This window comes from Lissotriton helveticus, chromosome 10 (genome assembly GCF_964261635.1).
Source record: "Lissotriton helveticus chromosome 10, aLisHel1.1, whole genome shotgun sequence".
Taxonomy (NCBI): domain Eukaryota; kingdom Metazoa; phylum Chordata; class Amphibia; order Caudata; family Salamandridae; genus Lissotriton; species Lissotriton helveticus.
The window spans coordinates 936081401-936099299 of record NC_136071.1 but is presented as its reverse complement, the minus strand read 5'-3'; the positions used below and the strand labels follow the sequence as shown (position 1 = coordinate 936099299).

The following is a 17899-nucleotide window of genomic DNA, read 5'->3' as shown; positions in this document are numbered from 1 at the left end:
TCCATCTGGACTCTCTACACTGCGTCACCGGGAAACGGTGGATAGGAGGTCGACACACAGGGGCACATCACCCGCGGAGAGCCCACGCCCCCGGCAGGCCAAAACCAGCCCCGAGGACAAACTGCGGCACTTACCCACTGGTGAGTGAAGCTCTTGCGACTCGGAGGACGAGGACGACGAAAACGGCCGTATCTGAAGCGGTCTGCCGAGGCTGATCGAGGAGAGGAAGCCGACCTTGAGAGGCACGCTGAGAGTAGTTTCATACGGAGCTCCCGCCGCGACTTCGGCTTCAACTGTTGGCACGCCTCACAGTCAGTGGTGCAGTGATCCTCCCCCAAACAACACATACAAATGAGGTGCGGTCCGTCACCGACATAAGAGGCCCATACGACGTGCAAGTCTTGAAGCCCGAAGGCATTCGCACACTGTTCTACCAAAAATTAGACCATGGGGAAGAAAAAGGGGCACCCAAACAGGCCTGTAGTAGAGACCGGATCCGCGTTCCACGCGGAAAAGGAAAAAACTGATGTAGGCGCGCCGGGGTGGGACTTATGTGACCTCGCTGACGTCGCGTACAGGGACGACACCTGGCGGAGTCACATGATGCCACCCGACCCTGGCACGCAGAGATGTTGTGGCAAAAAGTTTCCGGATACAGTCTCACGCCTGGAGATAATTCTACTTGAAGGAATCTGCGGCTAGTAGTCTCTATCAGATATAACTGATAGAATCACTTCATAACTGAGAATGACTGGCATGTGCTGTTGGCTTGCACAGAATCCTTTTGCAGCATGGCAGTCAGGTGTTGCCCGTAACACCAAATGACAAACAGGACAAAACAATTCAATTGATCACCACATTTGATCAGCAAAGCAGCAGATATTATTCCAAAATAGAATATTCAATAATAAAATGATTGTTCTTACATCAGGGAGCTTCATGATGAAATCGTATGCATTAGCTTCCTTAACAGCTCTCTCAATCTCCTCCATTGTTACGTCTTCACGGCCATAGCGAATGTTTTCAACAATACTGGTATCAAAGAGAATGGGTTCTTGGCTTACTACTCCAATAATTTCTCTGAGATACCTCACATTTAGTGATCGGATGTCCTCGCCATCAATGGTAATCTAAAAACATAAACAAAAATTGTATTAGTGGTCGTCATTATGACTGAAAATCAATAATGGTACCAAGCCACAAAGAGAAAACTTGCAAAATAAAAAATGACAAAAAATAAATAAATAAATAACTGTGTATAGAAATACATGGACAGATATCAATATATTTTCCTGAATTGACACTGCAAAATCTCACTGGTAACAGTCACAAGCTTGCATTGCCCTAATTCAGATTATTAGAGCTTAATCTACTTACAGTGCAAAATTTTGATCTCTGGACCCTCACAGTGTTCATGCTGGGATTTGTACTCTGAACTCAATAGTTGCACGTACCACAATCAACAGTTAAGCCATATGAAAGATGAAGAAAGGTCACAACATCCTCTGATTACTCAGCATCATCAGATCTCCATTCTTTATTAGGAAGGTAGATAGAATGAAACCTTTACAACAAACTGGGTAATTGGTCATAATGAAACTACATCTACAATGTCTCCAAACAAATACTGCATAGTTAAATTATTACAAGCAAGATCACCAAACTAGTTAACCCATTCCCGAATTCACCAGCATTTCATTAGTTTCTTACCGTGCCATACTCCGGGTCATAAAATCTCTGTATGAGTTGAACAGTTGTACTTTTTCCACAGCCACTGCTACCAACTAAGGCAACGGTTTGTCCACTATGTACCTTTAGGTTTAGACCTTTTAAAACCTGTGAAATGGAATAATACAAGAAATGTATATTTACCAATCAATATCCATTACAAGTCTCAAGCAAAAATGGTCTGCACTGGCTAAGGTGAAGGGTAAACATCTTACTGGTCAGATTGGAGTGTATGACTATGGAAGAGTATTCCAGTACATGAATATTCAATAGGGTATGTGCTCTTTGTCTCATAAGTATTACTTTGCTTTTTCCATGACATGGATGAAGTCAGTGTTGGTGCTGTGTGTGAACTGAATGTTGGTAACCAGTTGCTTGTTTAAGTAATCTGCCCATCCGATTGAGATTTTTAATATTGCATAGACTGATCCAATTAAAGGAAGAGAACCTTCTGTGTGGTAGATGAGCTTACCAAACGGTAAGTGTTGAGTGGCCAGAACATGTGTAAGTGATTGTCAAAACTAAATACTTTTATAGAAAGGTGAGTTTTTAGGTAAATAAGAATCTGTGGAATGCTCTGGAAGGATAAATCATATAGTTTGTGTCTGCACTGGCATGAATTGTGCTCACAAGCTAGCAAGATAAGACACAGGTCTGGCATTATGGCTAATACCACACTTACACAACAGCAATCTTAATTACTTGAATCCTGTTCATCATTTACAAAGCCAATGTTTCTCAAGGGGTCTCTGTATCATGGAGACTGACAGTAATTTAAACAATTCCTTCTCAAGAGCTATGATTATAACACCTTGCAAGTCCGTTCCTTTGTTGACTACCATACCAGTAACTCACAGGAGGCGAAGGTCAACTGGGAAGGGATGTGGGAAGGGGTATAGACTTGAATAATGAAAAACAGAGAGTTACCAAAGTACGTTTTGTAGTGAAGCCTGCGTCCAGGAATATTGCCCCCGGTGGCAGACTTTCCAGGGTTGGGCACCATCTGTCCCTCTGCAGTTAGCCCCTTGAGATCATAAAGCTTGCCCCCAAGGAAGGTTTTATGATGGCACAAGCAGTGTCTGAGTGGTAGTGTACCAGCAGTCAACCCCTCTGTGCATGGTGTGAGGAATGGGAGATGGCCTGATGGTGTGATTAGGCCTTTATTAAAACCTTTTTTTTGATCGGCTCACCAGATCCAAAAAAGCACCCCTCAAATCCACAGGAGAAAGCTTTGCTTGGATCTGCAAATCCAGGTGCTGGATCCAGGGACAAAATGTGAATTTTTCTTTTTTTTTTACTTCTGAACATGGGGTTTTGTTCTGGGATCCGCTCCACCTGCACATGGGTCTTGTACCCTTCCTCATTTTTTTTTCATGGCTTGGAGACAAAACCCTCATTTTCTGTAATGGATGCCGCAACATTATCTCACATATTGCAGCCAGCCGTCAAGATCCTTTCAGATTCACAGATTCATAAATGGATCTTTGGACTCAAAAAGGCCGATGGGTGAGCAGACTCTCTTAGTTAACAGATTTTTTTTTTATAGATTCCCAGAGGATCTGTGGATCCTAAACTGTTATAGTTATAACATTTTCTGATGGTTTACCCATTCATGACCTGAGCCTCTTTAAAAAGCTATTATCTCGAAATTACTAAACAGATTCACACTAAACCAACAAAAGCACAATCCTTGAGTAAAGTTTTAACTCTGTGTCAAGTTTGGTGTACTTCTGTTCAGCTGTTTTTCCTGTATCAGCATTCATTCCTATGAGAATTACAATGGAAAATACCACTTTCGGGATCCCCTTCTTTTTCTTTGCCCCTGTTTTACAGATTGGTACAAAACTTTCCAGTAAGAAGCCAACATTGAAAAAAGGTTTTTCTGACACGTTTGTTTAGATTCATCAAAAGGTGCTTAAGTTACTAGGAGAACAACAAATGTCTTTCCAATGGAAACAAGGTCCTAACTATAACTACACTGGCACTCCCTCCAGGGTTATATATTCACAGAAAAAACACAAAGTTTAAAGTTGTGATATAGTTAGGTGTAATAAAAAGATCTTTTTTTTTTTAAACACAGAAATTCACTGAAAAAACCAAAGTTTCAAGTAACGTAATAGATAAATGAATTTGCTGGTGACATTGTTTTGAATTAAGAAAACCACAGCAAATCACCAGTTATAGTTAGCAGAGCTAACTATAACTTGCACCGCCATGCAATTCACTGCTTATGACCTCACATATGACATCATTCATGACATCATTTGATATCAATTATGAATCGCTGATGACATCTCAAATGACATCATTGGTGACATCATCCAATGAGCCAGTTAGTTTGCTGTTTCTTTTTAAGTTTACATAGTGGCCGGTAACTGTCCAGCTAATGGGTGTAAATGTTTACAAAACACAAGTGCTCCTAATGCTTCATACATGTGTAGAGGGATTGAACACATTATAAATGTTTGTATTGAAGAGTAACCCCGGGTGCAGCTGACAGCATGTTCCACACAAGTTTTTTGGTACTGCAGGAAAAGTTTCCAGCAGGGTAAAGATTCTACATACTACATACAAGTATTGTAAGCAGCCTTGAGTTTTTAGACAGAATCGTCTCAGCATGACAACCTCTACTTAACATAGAAGACTGGATGCATCAGGTACTAACCTGTACTTGTTTTACTTGAGTATAAAGACTGCAGGTAGTATGATCTTTAGCACCTTCAGACCGTGGTCATTTTAAGTGAACAGTCGCTCACTGAACACGTTTTGCATAGAGTGTACACTTTGTTTAGTACATTTTTTAATTCTCTGAGGTGAATTTCCCATTAGAATGTCACTGTCTGCAAAGAGCGAGGTACAGAGTAAACTCTCTCCAAAGTGAACACTGTTAACAGTACAAACTTTTCTACTCATATCCACTTGATTTCTCAATATAGGTCAGTGACTGTCAGGGAATTTCATAGAGATAAAGAGTGTTCGCAGTAGGGAATTAGTTATGTGACAGGGTTTGAGTATCCTGAGGCACTTTGACATATAAATCGAACACCATGTGCAGGATAGGTTACCCTTTAATCTGTGGTTCATAGTCATCATGAACGTGGCTTCCCTTGAAGTGTATGGTATAGGGTCATTGATACAAAAAACAAAAGCTTGCTTTACTTATAGGGGTTGCATGTATGATAGCAGTAAAGTTGCTTCATATTGTTCAGAGTTTTTTTGCACTCACTTTCATATCTCTAATGGCATACCCATTTAATGGACGATGTGCACAAAATAGGGTTGAATTATGACATCAGTGATGTCATCAATGATGTTATAGAACATGTCATGAGTGCGGTAATATGCAGCGCGTGGCAGGAGCACAAGTTCTAGTTAGCTCTGCTAACTGTAACTGGTGAATTTCAGTGTTTTTTTTTAAAGTTCAAAACGTTAATGTTGTCACTGACAAATTCACCAAACTATCACGTTATTTTAAACTTTGTTTTTTCCGTGAAGTTCTAAGGTTTAAAAGAAAAAATGATAGTTTCACACACCTAACTATAATGTTCATTTAACCTTTGAGCTTTTGTGTATTTCTAGTTTTTTTTAACATAAAGTAATATTCAATTACGATACAGCCATGCGCGGCAGGAGGTTGGCTGCAGGGCATGGCATGGAACAAACCCCCTCAAAGGCAGTCAATCACACACTGCTCCTGGCCTTTGTCTGTGTACGGCAGGGGGTTGGCCACAGGGCCTGACCGGGGGGGAACCCATCCCCCAAGACCTTTTTTTTTTAAGGGGAGGGAGGCCCTGCTGCCCCCAAGCCTCTGTAGGCCCTGGGGACCCCACCCCCCAGGGCAATGTATTTTTCAAGGCAGGGGTCGTGCAGCTGCCCTCCCCAGCCATTCTCAGCTCCGGGGATCCCATTATTAGGGGCCACTATTTAAATAAAGGGGAGTGGGCTGCGTAGCCCCCTACTTAAGCCTTGCTAGGCCCTGGGGACCCCATTCCTCAGAGACACTCTTTTAAATAAAAGTGAGGAGGGCACACGTGGACCTTCACCCCTGGCCGATTCAGCCCCAGGGACCCTATCCCCCAGGGCCCAGTGGGATCTTAGGGTGAGGAGGGATGCAGTCCCACTCCCCAGGCCAATTTCGTTTGTGGTCCCCACCCCCCAGGGCTTAATGGGACTTTTAAGGGGAGGGGGCACACAGCCCAACTTCGTGGGCTGATTTCAGAACCGGGGATACAACCCAGGAGTGGGCTCTCTGAGGACTTTTGAGGTTTGGGGAGTGGCCCTCCTCCTCATATAAAATATATTTGGCCCTGAGAGAGGGCTACCTGGACTGTTCAAATTTTTGCCTCTGGAGGCCACATTGCCCCCTCATCTTCAGAAACACACCCAAGGGGGTGGCTGCCTGGGTGCTTATAATTTCTGAGTGCGGCCCAGCCGCCATTTAGGTTTTTGTTTTTTCTGATCCGTGAAGGTCTCTACACATTTCTGCCTATTTTTATTTCTTTTTGGCTCAAGAGAGGGGGGGTGCCTCTGATTCTCCCCATGGGGCCTGCCTCTGATTCTCCCCATGGGGCCTAGGAGGTCAGGGCAGACTTAGCCTGCCCTCTTATATTATTGTTGTTTTTGCTTTAGGACACAGGACTCAGTTCCCGAGTCATGTAATGGCTGCCAGCATCATTTCCTCATGTTGCTGGCAACCAGTCAGAGCATTCACTCCCACGGAAGTCTGATTCCTGGAGAAGCGAGATGGCCCAAGGAAAATAAAGCTCCCTGGGCCAATCAGAACACTCTATTTTTTAAACTGGTGCTCCCGCAAGAGTGTTCAGAGATTCTCACAGATCCAACTGTCCAGATATACAATTATTTTTGTCCCTATTTCTTCAAAAACTACTGAACGGATTAACATCAAATCACAAAAAGCACAATCTGCAGACTAAGATCTAGCTTCCTCCCAAATCTGGTATAATTTGGTTCAGAAGTTTCTGCTGTTGCCTTGTTTAAAGAAGTCTATTGAAAATGAATGTGCATTTTGCGTTTTGAGACACCTCCCTTTTTTCTCCCCCAAAGCTTGACATATCACCCCAAAACTATCCAGGAAGGAACTGAGGCAGATTAACATTTTTTGGACAGTTTTGTGAAGATTCGTCAAAAGGGGTCATTAGTTATTAGCAGAATACTCTTTCTAAGGAGAAATAGACCTACTAGACCTACTAGATTATATATATATATATACATATATATAGAGTGAGAGAGAGAGAGAGAGAGAGAGAGATAGAAAGAGATAGATAGATTGATAGATAGATAGATAGATAGATAGATAGATAGATAGATAGATAGTTAGATAGATAGATAGATAGATAGATAGATAGATAGATAGATAGATAGATAGATAGATAGATAGATAGATAGATAGATAGATAGATAGATAGATAGATAGATTTATTGGAAAACAAACTAAGGTTACATAGACTCTATAGTAAGAAAACCTTGGAAATTCATAAAAAACCTAAAGATTACTAGACCGTTATAGTTAGGTGCTGATTTTACACATACATAACCATAGAGATTAAGCAGTTATAGTTGGAGTTATCTCAAGTAACTATAACTCGTGCCCTAAGGTAACTATAAGTCGCACCAAATTCATGCACAGTTTTCTCTTCAATAATTTTACAGCAATCATGTCATCCTTGGATTTTTTCGTAAATGTCTATGTTTAAAAATAATCTATTTCCTAACTATAACGTCCTTGTAACCTTTGTTTTTTTCAGTGAATTTCTACAGTTTATTAATGATATTTCCTAACTACAACGTCCCTGTAACATTTGGGTTTTTTTCAGTAAATTTCTAGTTTTTTGTAACATAAAATAATACTTAATAACTGTATGTTAATCCAACGGCTGCACTGCTGAAGCCTGCAGCCACGCCCTGTGGCCAACCCCCACCCCCACAAGTAGCCAACCCCACCGCTGGGACCATCTCCCGCAGCCAACTCCACGCCACACACACCCTTTGGCCTTCCGCGGCGGGGGTTGGCCAGAGGGCCTGGTTACAGGCCCTGCCCTCTAGCCAACACCTTCAAAGGCAGCCAACCCAGGAGGGGACACTCAGCCCCGATACACGGGCTGATTTCAGTCCCTGAGACCCCACCCCTCAGGGCCTGCCACATTTCTTGAGGGTGGGGTACATAGCCCCATCTCTGGGCTGTATTTAGCCCCAGGGAGCCTATTCCCCAGGGTCCATTGCTTAATATGGGGGGGGGGGGGGGGGTAAGCAGCCCCCTTCCTGTGCTAATTTTGGATCCAGGGATCCCATGTTGCGGGTCCCGGACATATTTTAAAGGGGGAGGGGAGCGTGCAGCCTCCCTCCCCGGGTCAATTCCTGGCCCCGGGGACCCCATATCCCGGGGCCCTGGCACATTATGAAGTAGAAGGGGGGAATGCTGCCCCCCTACTAGAGATGTTGGCCTCAAGGACCCCATCCCCTGGGCCCGGCTAAAAGCAGTGAAGAGAGAGGGGCCACGTGGCCCCACTCTCTGGTCCAATTTCAGCCCCGGGACTCTATCCTTTGGGGCCCGGCTAACAAAGGGTGGATTTCCTAAGGAGAATTAAATTCAATCTGCAATTTTAAGATGTAGCCCAGGCACCAACAAACACACACACATATGGGGCAATGGGTCATCCCACCTCAGCCATTGGCTCTCCTCGCTTTCAGTTCATATTTTTTCATTTATTTATGTGATATGTCATTTTTTATTTTATTGGCTTTACAAACACTTATTTTCCCTTTCGTTTTATAACATTCTTTATCAGGCAAAAGCAGGTTGGTAAAAAAAAGTGGACAGCTACTCTTAAAACCAGCACAAATCAAAACACAGATTAACAACCCTGCCATAATGAAATCTGCTTTTGAAGATACCACCTCAGGATCAAAGGTTGACACAATAACAGCAATCATTACCACATATTTGTTGCAATCAGTTGAACACATTATAAATCATAAAGCAATGTAGCCTCTAAATAAACCACATAGGGTTAGTTCTTCTTGTGCAGTTTATACAGCCTCCTACAATTTTTGCCTTTTGTGATCAGCCAGACACCTACTGATTAGCTTGCATGCTCTGGCATTCTAGGACCCTGCCAGATGGTTCATGATCAGGGAAATACCCCAATGGGCAAGCCAATTCCAGAGGTGCAGAGCCTCTTGGCGCAGGGCCCAGGATTCCACTCTTCCCAGCTTGTTGCAATATCAGATGGTAGTGGTGTTGTCCGTGAGAGATTCACCAGTCTTTACTTCATGAACGTAAGGAAGGCGCTCTGAGCCAACTAATTACACATAACTCCAGCAGACTGTTATGGAGATGGGCTTCCACTGGAGACCTAAGTCCTTTGATCTTCACCTCCTCCATGTAACCTCTCCAGCCTAGCAGGGACTTGTCTGTCACCACCATCAGCTCTGGGTGAGGAAGGAAGAGGGGCCTGCTGCTGGACCAATTGCATTTGAGCAGCCACCAATGCAAATCGCAAGCCGTCTCCTCCAAGACCTGGATGACATATGCCACACTCTCTTAATGTTGGACCCACTATAACTTCAGGTTCCATTGCAGAGCCCTCCTTTGCCACCTAGCATAGCTGACAAGGAGGATGCAGGAAACCCACTGGCCAAAAAGCCTCAAAGCTGCCCCCGCTGTGATTCAGGATTAAGGCTGAAACGTCTGGATCATGGTCCAAATGTCCTGGATTATGTGGGGTAGAGGGAAAGCCCTGAACTGCACTGTATTCAGGATAGCTTCAAAGAAAGGAAGCCTCTGAAGAGAAGTCATTAAGAGTGAATGCCAACGAAATCAGGACATTTGCCGTAGTCTGGAGGTGGTCCATGACTGACTTGACAAAACCCATCATCAAGGTAGGGAAAAACTGGTATCCCCAATCTCCGAAGGGGCACTGTTTAAGGGGTGCACAGCAAATGTAAAATGCTAGAGCAGACAGGATCTAGGCCATCATTAACATTATGAATTTCTTCCACAGGAAGGTATTCAGAGGTCAAAGATCCAAAATAGGCCGGAGAACCTTGTCCATCTTTGCCACAAAGAAATAGCAAGAAAAATACCCCTCTCCTGTTTTTGATCATAGAATCATCTCAATCACACTTCCTGTAGCAGGGTGAACACACTCTTTTATAATTTTGCTCTGATTTGGGAGTATGATTTGGTGAGGCAAGCAGAAAGCGTAGGGCAATGCTATTTTATTGAAAACAAACAGTGCGGCTGACCACGGTTAAGCACCTCAATTTCAAAGTAAAACTGTGAGTCCTTGGGTTGTGCAAACACGTCCGGAGCACGCCGCACGTATGCTGCACTGCGAAACAGATACCAAAGTTTTTGTAGAAAAGGACGGTGCACCAAATAATACAATTCAAAAGAGCTTCCAATTTTTCCATAAAAGTCCTTTATTCTTTTCAATCTTTTAAAACCACAGCCAACGCGTTTCGTTCAATTAGAACTTCGTCAGGGCTCAATAGTCTCTTGTGGGTCCAAAGGAGGGTCCTGAACTTCTTGAACTGGTGTGAGAACAGTTCGGCCAAGGTCATCAGAATCAGGAAGCGAGCCATGGCCCTACCTTTTTGAAAGCACAGAAATGGCCTGACCCATCAAAAGGCACATAGATGAGAGAGGCTTTTACATATCTGGAGAATTCAGTGGCATGCATCCATAGTGTGTCAGGAAAACACTGTTGCCAACTGCCCTTCTCAGGTAATCAGTAGTATCTAGGCCACCGCAGATCACATATTTGCCCGTGTCTTTTACATCTTGAATTGTCTGCACCAAAAATGCCTTTAGGTTTTCCAGGGCCAAGGGCAGGATCTTGTAGCCATGTACCAGAGGGACCCAATAAACATACAGATTGTATCAATCACAATGCCGGACTGACAGGGGAAAACAAACGTTTTGCTAACGTTCCCATCCTCTTCACTACATATCAGGGGTAGTTGTGGGAAATGAACTGGTGTTCACCTTATTGGTTAAATTGTAAACAACAAGGCTCTCTGAAGTAGAATGTCTAGTAATAAAATCAGGGTCACCAGGAGCCAGTCTGCAATACATGGCCACCTGCGTATTTACCAGTGGGTTGGCACAGAGCTTTGACCAACGTCCAATTAAGGTATCACTAAGGGCCTCATTAAAGGGGAGCAAGGGCTTAAACAGGGCACGCTAAAGCTGTAAAATTTGCATAAGGAGGTTCATTTTGGTCTCCACTGAAGGTTGCTGTACATCTTGGACTTCAGCTGCCTGGCAGAACACTACTGTAAATAATGCACTGTCTAGCATTGGTGGTCCAAGCTGCAAGTAAAGCCCTGCCTGGGGAGAGGTATCAAGCCCGCTGGACTCTTATAATTGCATATAGAAGTTGTCATCTGTGTAGTGGGGTGGCAGAAAACCATCCTCTCTACACCATTATCACCCCCATACTGAGTAGTACCTTGTTCAGAATCAGAGCCAAAAAAGAAAATGGTGCCTTTGTTGGCTTGTCTGCTCTGACAGAGGAATTGGGTCATAGATAGGCTGCAAATGGACTTGAGTACAGACTTCCATCCCAACTCCAAGACTTGCCCTGGGCACTTTCACTGCAACACTGGTACTGACGGCACCAGCACTGTTTTGTAATCTTGTAATGCAACATCAGTTGTGACTTGACCAACTCACATCATGATGCCCTCTCTACTTCCCTTTGGATACAGAGTGGTAGGATGGGGTCCAGTCCTGATTAACTTTCTATGTGATTGTGTCTGGACTTCGTATTCAACTTACTGAAGGACTTCTAGAGTGAAGTTGACCTCTTCTGAGATCAGCCTCATGATCAGGATTGAGTCTGCGACCTGGAGCGGGAGCCTGATTTAAGCAAAGGCTGCAACCTCTTCTTATGTACATCAACATACAGCTTCAAATCTGCATCCCAGATTGCTTTCGAGTGCATGACGGCACATTTATCGCATGATTTAGAGTTGTAGCCTGAGCGCACGCAACAAAGACACACCTCGTTCGGGTCCATGACCAACATCTCTTCCTACAGTCATGACATTTGTTGAGCAAGCCAATCTACTTCACCCTACTCAATTTGGCTTTCGGTCCCGCCATTCCACGGAATCTGCGCTGCTGATGGCCACTGAGACCATCAGGCAAGGAGTAGATGAGGGTCAAACTATGGCCCTCATTCTACTAGACCAAAGCGCAGCGTTTGACACTGTAGCACATCACACTCTGCTACAGTGTCTAAACAAAGGGGGTGTCACGGGGTCAGCGCTGAGATGGATTCAATCTTTCCTCACTGACCGGGGTTTTCAGGTTAGACAGGGTGAACACTACTCCCGGTTGTTCAATCTTGATCAGGGGGTGCCTCAGGGCTCGGCCCTGAGTCCCACCTTGTTTAACCTTTATGCCTCCCCGGTGGCCACCATTGTTGAAGGCTATGGAATCCAATTGGTGTCATATGCCGATGACACACAACTGGCCATCTCACTATCACGGGCACCAGATGTTGCGGCGGTCAGCTTCAGTGCCTGCATGCAGGAGCTTGCATCCTGGATGTCTGACAACTGCCTGAGGCTGAATGGGTCCAAAACTGAGGTGCTCGTGGTAGGGGGTGGTCCGAATGTGTGGTCATCGCCATGGTGGCCGGCCTGCCTGGGCTCTACCCCAGTGCCTTGTCAACAGGTAAAAAATCTTGGGGTAATGTTTGACTCCGCCCTTACATTTGCTCCCCAGGTAGATCGGGTAGCCGGGATGTGCTTTGGTATACTCAAGAGTCTACGAAAGATCCTGGATCTACTTCCGGTCGATGCCAGACAGACTCTTGTGCACGCCTTGGTTACATCAAGATTGGATTATTCCAATCTTCTCTATCTGGGAATAACAGCAAAAAGCCTCAACCGCCTCCAGGTACTGCAAAATGCCGCAGCACGGCTGGTGCTGAGGCTTCCAAGTAGAACTGCCTCTAGAGTCGCTCTGAAAACCCTCCACTGGCTTCCGTTAAGGGAGAGGATAACTTTTAAAGCACTATGCGTATGCCATCGTATCATCAATGGCAAGGCACCCAATCCTCTACTATCCCTCATCACTCCCTATAGCCCAGGACGCAGGCTCAGATCCTCGGGTACCGGGCTACTCGCAGTCCCCAAAATTCATAAAACCCGAATGGGTGGCAGATCCTTTAGGCTACTGGCGGCGAAGAGCTGGAACACGCTTCCGATGGAGTTACGTCTCGAACCTTCCGAAGCAAAATTCCGCAGAGCTCTAAAAACACATCTTTTTCGCTCAGTTTTGATGTAGCCTCCCTGTCGTTGTCTCTTCACTCTCTCTCTTAGCGCGGGGACACGCCGGTGTGCGTAATGCTATGCGCTTTATAAAACTCCAAAATAAATAAAATAAATAAATATGGTCTAAAACCTGCTGTTTTAGGAGGGGATATCCTTCCCCAGCACACTGCATTTGTTTAAGAAGCTGTTAGAAGGCCAACAATTGGGAGCAGGGCTCCGAATCTGTGTCGGAAAGCGTGTAAAGAAAGGAATTGACATGACTATGCAATTGTCACTTATATATGACTCTGCCCCATCACTTCTGGGGCCATACAGAGCTAGTGAGGAGCTCTCCAGCAGACCCCATCATTTTGTTCAGTGTAGTTGGTGGTGCACCTGCCCTCCTGGGACCACCACAAGTAAGTGAAATGTCTGCAAATCAACGAGCCCCCAGGACATTAAAGGGTGCTCCATCGGGAATAGTGAATATCACATGATCGTCTCTCCCTCTGTGCTGGGGAGAGACATTTTTAGGTCTCACGCCTAGAGATACACTGCGCAGCAGTGTTCGCGCAGCGAGAGTCCTTTTGGCAGGGTTTTGCAAATGGACCTGGAAAATGCACTCGCTTGTGCGTGTGATTTTCCATTTGCGGCCTGCTATTGGCCTTTCCCTGCGAGTTTTTTTGTAAAATAGACACCAATAGGCCAGAGGCGGGAGCATAGCTTCGCCCCTGGCCTATCGGTGTCTATTACGTGCATTTCTTTCCATATGGTTTCAATAATCGCGCCCAGACACGGGTGAGATAATTGAAAGCATATGGGTCGCGCACCTACCACTCGTTTTTTTGCCTGCCCAGACAGCCGCAGCTTCAGCACCTTATGGCACCCCCCAAGGCAGCAGCTTCTCCCACCGCACCCTCCTGTTCAGCCTGCTGGCCGGGTCCTGGCGCCTGCCCGGGAGGCTCCGTATGAGCTGCGCCCAGGGCCCGGGGTGCCATGCGGGCGCGGAGCGCCGCCTCCGCTGGCCGTAGCCCATGGAGCTGATCTTGCTGGCGGGCGCCGTGCCGTACTTGTTTAAAGGTAGGGAGGGTGCCATGTGGTGTGGTGGGAATAACATATTTCCGTGTAAATGCAAGCTGTGTGTGTGTGTGTCCGGCACCACGGCCAAGGGGGCCCTACACATAAGACAATGGGACATTCTTTCTCCAGCAACAGGAACATTCAAGTTAAGCTCGAATAGAGAGAGCCCTGCAGTGTTGATAGTATCAGGTGATTGTGAAATATGTGATCTCACTTCCGCTTCCCCTAGCCGTTGGTGAACTGTGTCGCATCTAGCAAGTTCGATGTATAGAAAGTCAGTTGAGCTGTCCTCCGAAGTAAGAATCCTTTTTGGACTACTACTCCTCTATTGACATATGAGGTAAAATGTGTAGAACGCCTCAATGTCCCATAACAAGCCCCAAGGTAAAAAGCTTGCCACGAGCGCCTTCTTTGTCATCTCTACGTTAGCAGTAAGCTTAGAAAGCAGCAAAAAAAACGCCATAGAGGTCCACTCCAATCACGACTCATGTTTTAAGCGGAATATGAGGCGATGCCCTGCACAGACGTTGTCATGACAACGAGTCAATGCCTCCCTCTTTAGGAGAAGTCAGTAAGGAGGAGTGGAGGGGGGCCATGCGTATGCCTACAATTCCAGAATTCTGCTTACATGAGTAAGCGATGAACTCCCGTTGCCTTGGTGATCAGACTCATGTAGCAGAACTAATGCATGTGCACAATTTAGGGAATTGTAATAAAGAGAAAAAAATAAACCAGATGGAGGCACCTGTGGGGCGGCTGCTGGGGCTTAATGAGTGAGGAGCAGGCAGCCAGGTCATGGGTACCAATTCCTGTCAGTCCCGCTAGGCCGCCCACAGACCGCAACTCATGTACCCAGGAGTCAACTAGGCCCGGACTCGCCCGCTCCCAAACTCAGCGAGCAACGCCAAAGAGGAACAACTTCTGTACTGTGAGTAGGGGCCCTGAGGTCCAAATGTGAGTATTGCAGGCTCACCCTTTCCTGGATGGGGCGCACTCTCCTCCTTGGCGGTGTGAGACGTGTCTCTTTGTGCAGGTAGCAATGGGGAGGGAAGGGCAGTCGCTGGTGGGAGAGAGCCAACTCACTCTCTGCCTCCTGAGCACACAATGAGGCTGGTGGTGTGGAGACAGGCAGGCTGCTGCAAGGAGAGGGGCCGGACCCTGCCCCTCCTTCTCCCCTCCTCCACCACCTTCCTCCTTCCACCAGAGATGGTGAGCGGTCTCTCCCCTCCCCTTGCTCTCTCTCATCAGTCTCCTACTGTGCCCTCCTATTCCATCCTCACGAGCCTTCTCATCAGCTTCCTGCTATGCCCTCCACTACCTCACCAGCCTCTGTACCTCCCTCCTCCCCAGCCCCTTGTGCCCTCCACTTCCTTGCGCTCTCTCATTAGCCTGTGAGTGTGCCCTCCTCTCCCTCATTCGACTTTGCGTGCCCTTCCCCTCCTCTCCAGTCCCCTCTTTCCCCTTGATCTCCCTCTCCAGCCTCATGGGCGATGTGCAGCCCCCTGTGTTCTGCTGCTCTTCCTTACCAGCCTCCTGCTCCCACGTCGCCCCCACAGGTCCTCCTCTGCCCTCCCGTGCTGCTCTTCACCAGCCTCCCCCTAGCGCACTCCCTTCATGCCCTGTATGACCCTTCCTCATATGCCTCTTTCTTCCCTCCTCAGCAGCCCCGTGTGCCCCCTCTGCCCTCCCTCACCTGCCTCTTTATGTACCCTTTACCGTGGGGTGTAGCCATATGACCTCCTCTCCCTTTACGGGGAGGGCACTCAATAGTATTTTGCGCCCCCCGCTGCTTTGCCCCTCCTCCCCCGCTGCTTTTCCACACCAGCCACCTCACGTACTCTCCCGTCTTCCCTTTCACTCCCACACCAACTTTCTCTTCTCGCTCTCCCTCCAAGCCTTCTCGTATGCCTCCTCCCGCTGCTGTTCCAGGCAGCCCTCCTCGCGTATTTTCCTCCTGCCCTCCCTCTCCAGCTCACTTCTGTACCTTTATCTTCCTGCCCTCTCCTGGAGCCACCTCGTTTGCCCACTCCCCGTTGGTCTTACGCAACAGCCTCCTCTGCCCTCCCTTGCTCTTCCTCAGCAGCCGTCCGCTCTACCTTTACCCCTGCTGTCCCCTCATGGTTCCTCTTATGCAGTCTTGTGCTGTGGCACTCCCTCACGAGCTCACTTTAGTTTCCTGTTCTCCCTCAGAGACTCCTCTCCACCCCCTCCCCTGCTGCTCTTCCACACCAGCCCCTCACGGCTCCTCTTTTGCACTCTCACACTGTGGCAGTCCCTCCCACCTCACTCCTGTAGCTTTGGTTTTCTGCTCTCCCTCAGAGCCTCCTCTCCACCCCAGCAGAGCTTCCTTTCCACCCCCTCCCCGTCTCCTTTCCACCCCCTCCCCTGCTGCTCTCCCACACCAGCCCCTCGTGGCTCCTCTTCTGCACTCTCGCGCTGTAAGTCGCTCACTAGCTCACTCCTGTAGCTTTGGTTTTCTGCTCTCCCTCAGAGCCTCCTCTCCACCCCCTCAGAGCCTCCTTTCCACTGCCTCGCTAACACCCCCTCCACTGCTGCTCTTCCACACCAGCCCCTTACGGCTCCTCTTCTGCAATCTCGTGCTGTGACAGTCCCTCACTAGCTCACTCCTATAGCTTTAGTTTCCTGCTCTCCCTCAGAGCCTCCTCTTCACCCCCTCATAGCCTTCTCTCCACCCCTCCCCTGCTGCTCTTCCACACCAGCTCTTCGCGGCTCCCTTCTGCACTCTCTCGCTGTGGCAGTCCCTCACTAGCTCACTCCTGTAGCTTTAGTTTCCTGCTTTCCCTCAAAGCCTCCTCTCTGCCTCCTTCCCTGCTGCTGTTTCACACCAGCCCCTCGCGGCTCCCTTCTGGACTCTCGCGCTGTGGCAGCCCCTCACTAGCTCACTCCTGTAGCTTTAGTTACTTTGTAAATGACAATGCCTTTTATTAATTTGCATCAGTGCGTAAACAAGCACTTTGTACTTATAGTCCATGCTTATGAAAGGCAAGGCTGGCAGCCTCTTTTACTGCCAACCTTGCTCATCGTAAGCAAGGACTATATGTTCAAAGTGCGTGTTTATGCACCAATTGCAGGTTTTAAAAGCAAATTAATAAAAGGCATTGTAATTTACAATGCCAATACCTCAAACTTTAATAATGCGAGACCTATTGCATTGTAAATGCTTGTTTATTTTCCTGGTGTGTGGCGTTGCGCGCCTCTTGCACTTTTATTTTAGGGGTGCCTGGTCCCAGCTGGGCACCCAGAATACCTTGTTCATTAGGGGCAGTTGGGGAAGCCACCCCCAGCTGGCTTCCCACCTGGCTAGCTGTTTCCTCTGATGTTGCAGGAGCCAGCACTTTTTCTCCCCTGCCCCCTCCTGCTGGCAGAGTTTTGTTCTGTGGTGGCCACCTCGCTCTCCCAGACATTGGCACGCGGAATGGGTGCAGGCTCACCACTGTGGCAGCGTGCCCCCTTCTTCGTCCTCTGCCGGAGCCTGGATGTGGGGTCCAAGGCCCCTCATCCTCCTCTAGGGGAGTGCAACAGCATTCCCCCACAGGCTATTGTGTCAGAGGCCTACAGTTGGTATCCCAGGTCTCTCTCTTGTCTCTCAGGTGGCGTAATGGGGCTCCCCACTTCTGTTTTGGTGGTGGACGATCCAAGGTGGGGTCCTGGGCCATGTATATGAAATCTGGCTTGGGGTTGAGATCTTCGGGCCTTCTGAGCTCTGGGGATGAGGCCCCACATGCCCCCTCTACCAGGCACAAAAGCACCAACAGCCCTCTCTGTTCCTTTGGCAAAGGTTTTT

At 47.2% G+C, this 17899-nt stretch overlaps 1 protein-coding gene across 1 annotated transcript in view; it reads right to left on the bottom strand.

Moving 5' to 3' along the window:
• The window catches only part of ABCB1 (ATP binding cassette subfamily B member 1), a 562371-nt gene that overhangs the window by 194119 nt on the left and 350353 nt on the right, over positions 1-17899 (bottom strand). Inside the window, exons 12-13 of the mRNA XM_078663595.1 lie at positions 1711-1836; positions 927-1130 (exon numbers count right to left, since the gene is read on the bottom strand). Of these exons, the coding sequence (XP_078519721.1) occupies positions 927-1130; positions 1711-1836 (330 nt within the window). The remainder of the gene's footprint in view (positions 1-926; positions 1131-1710; positions 1837-17899) is intronic.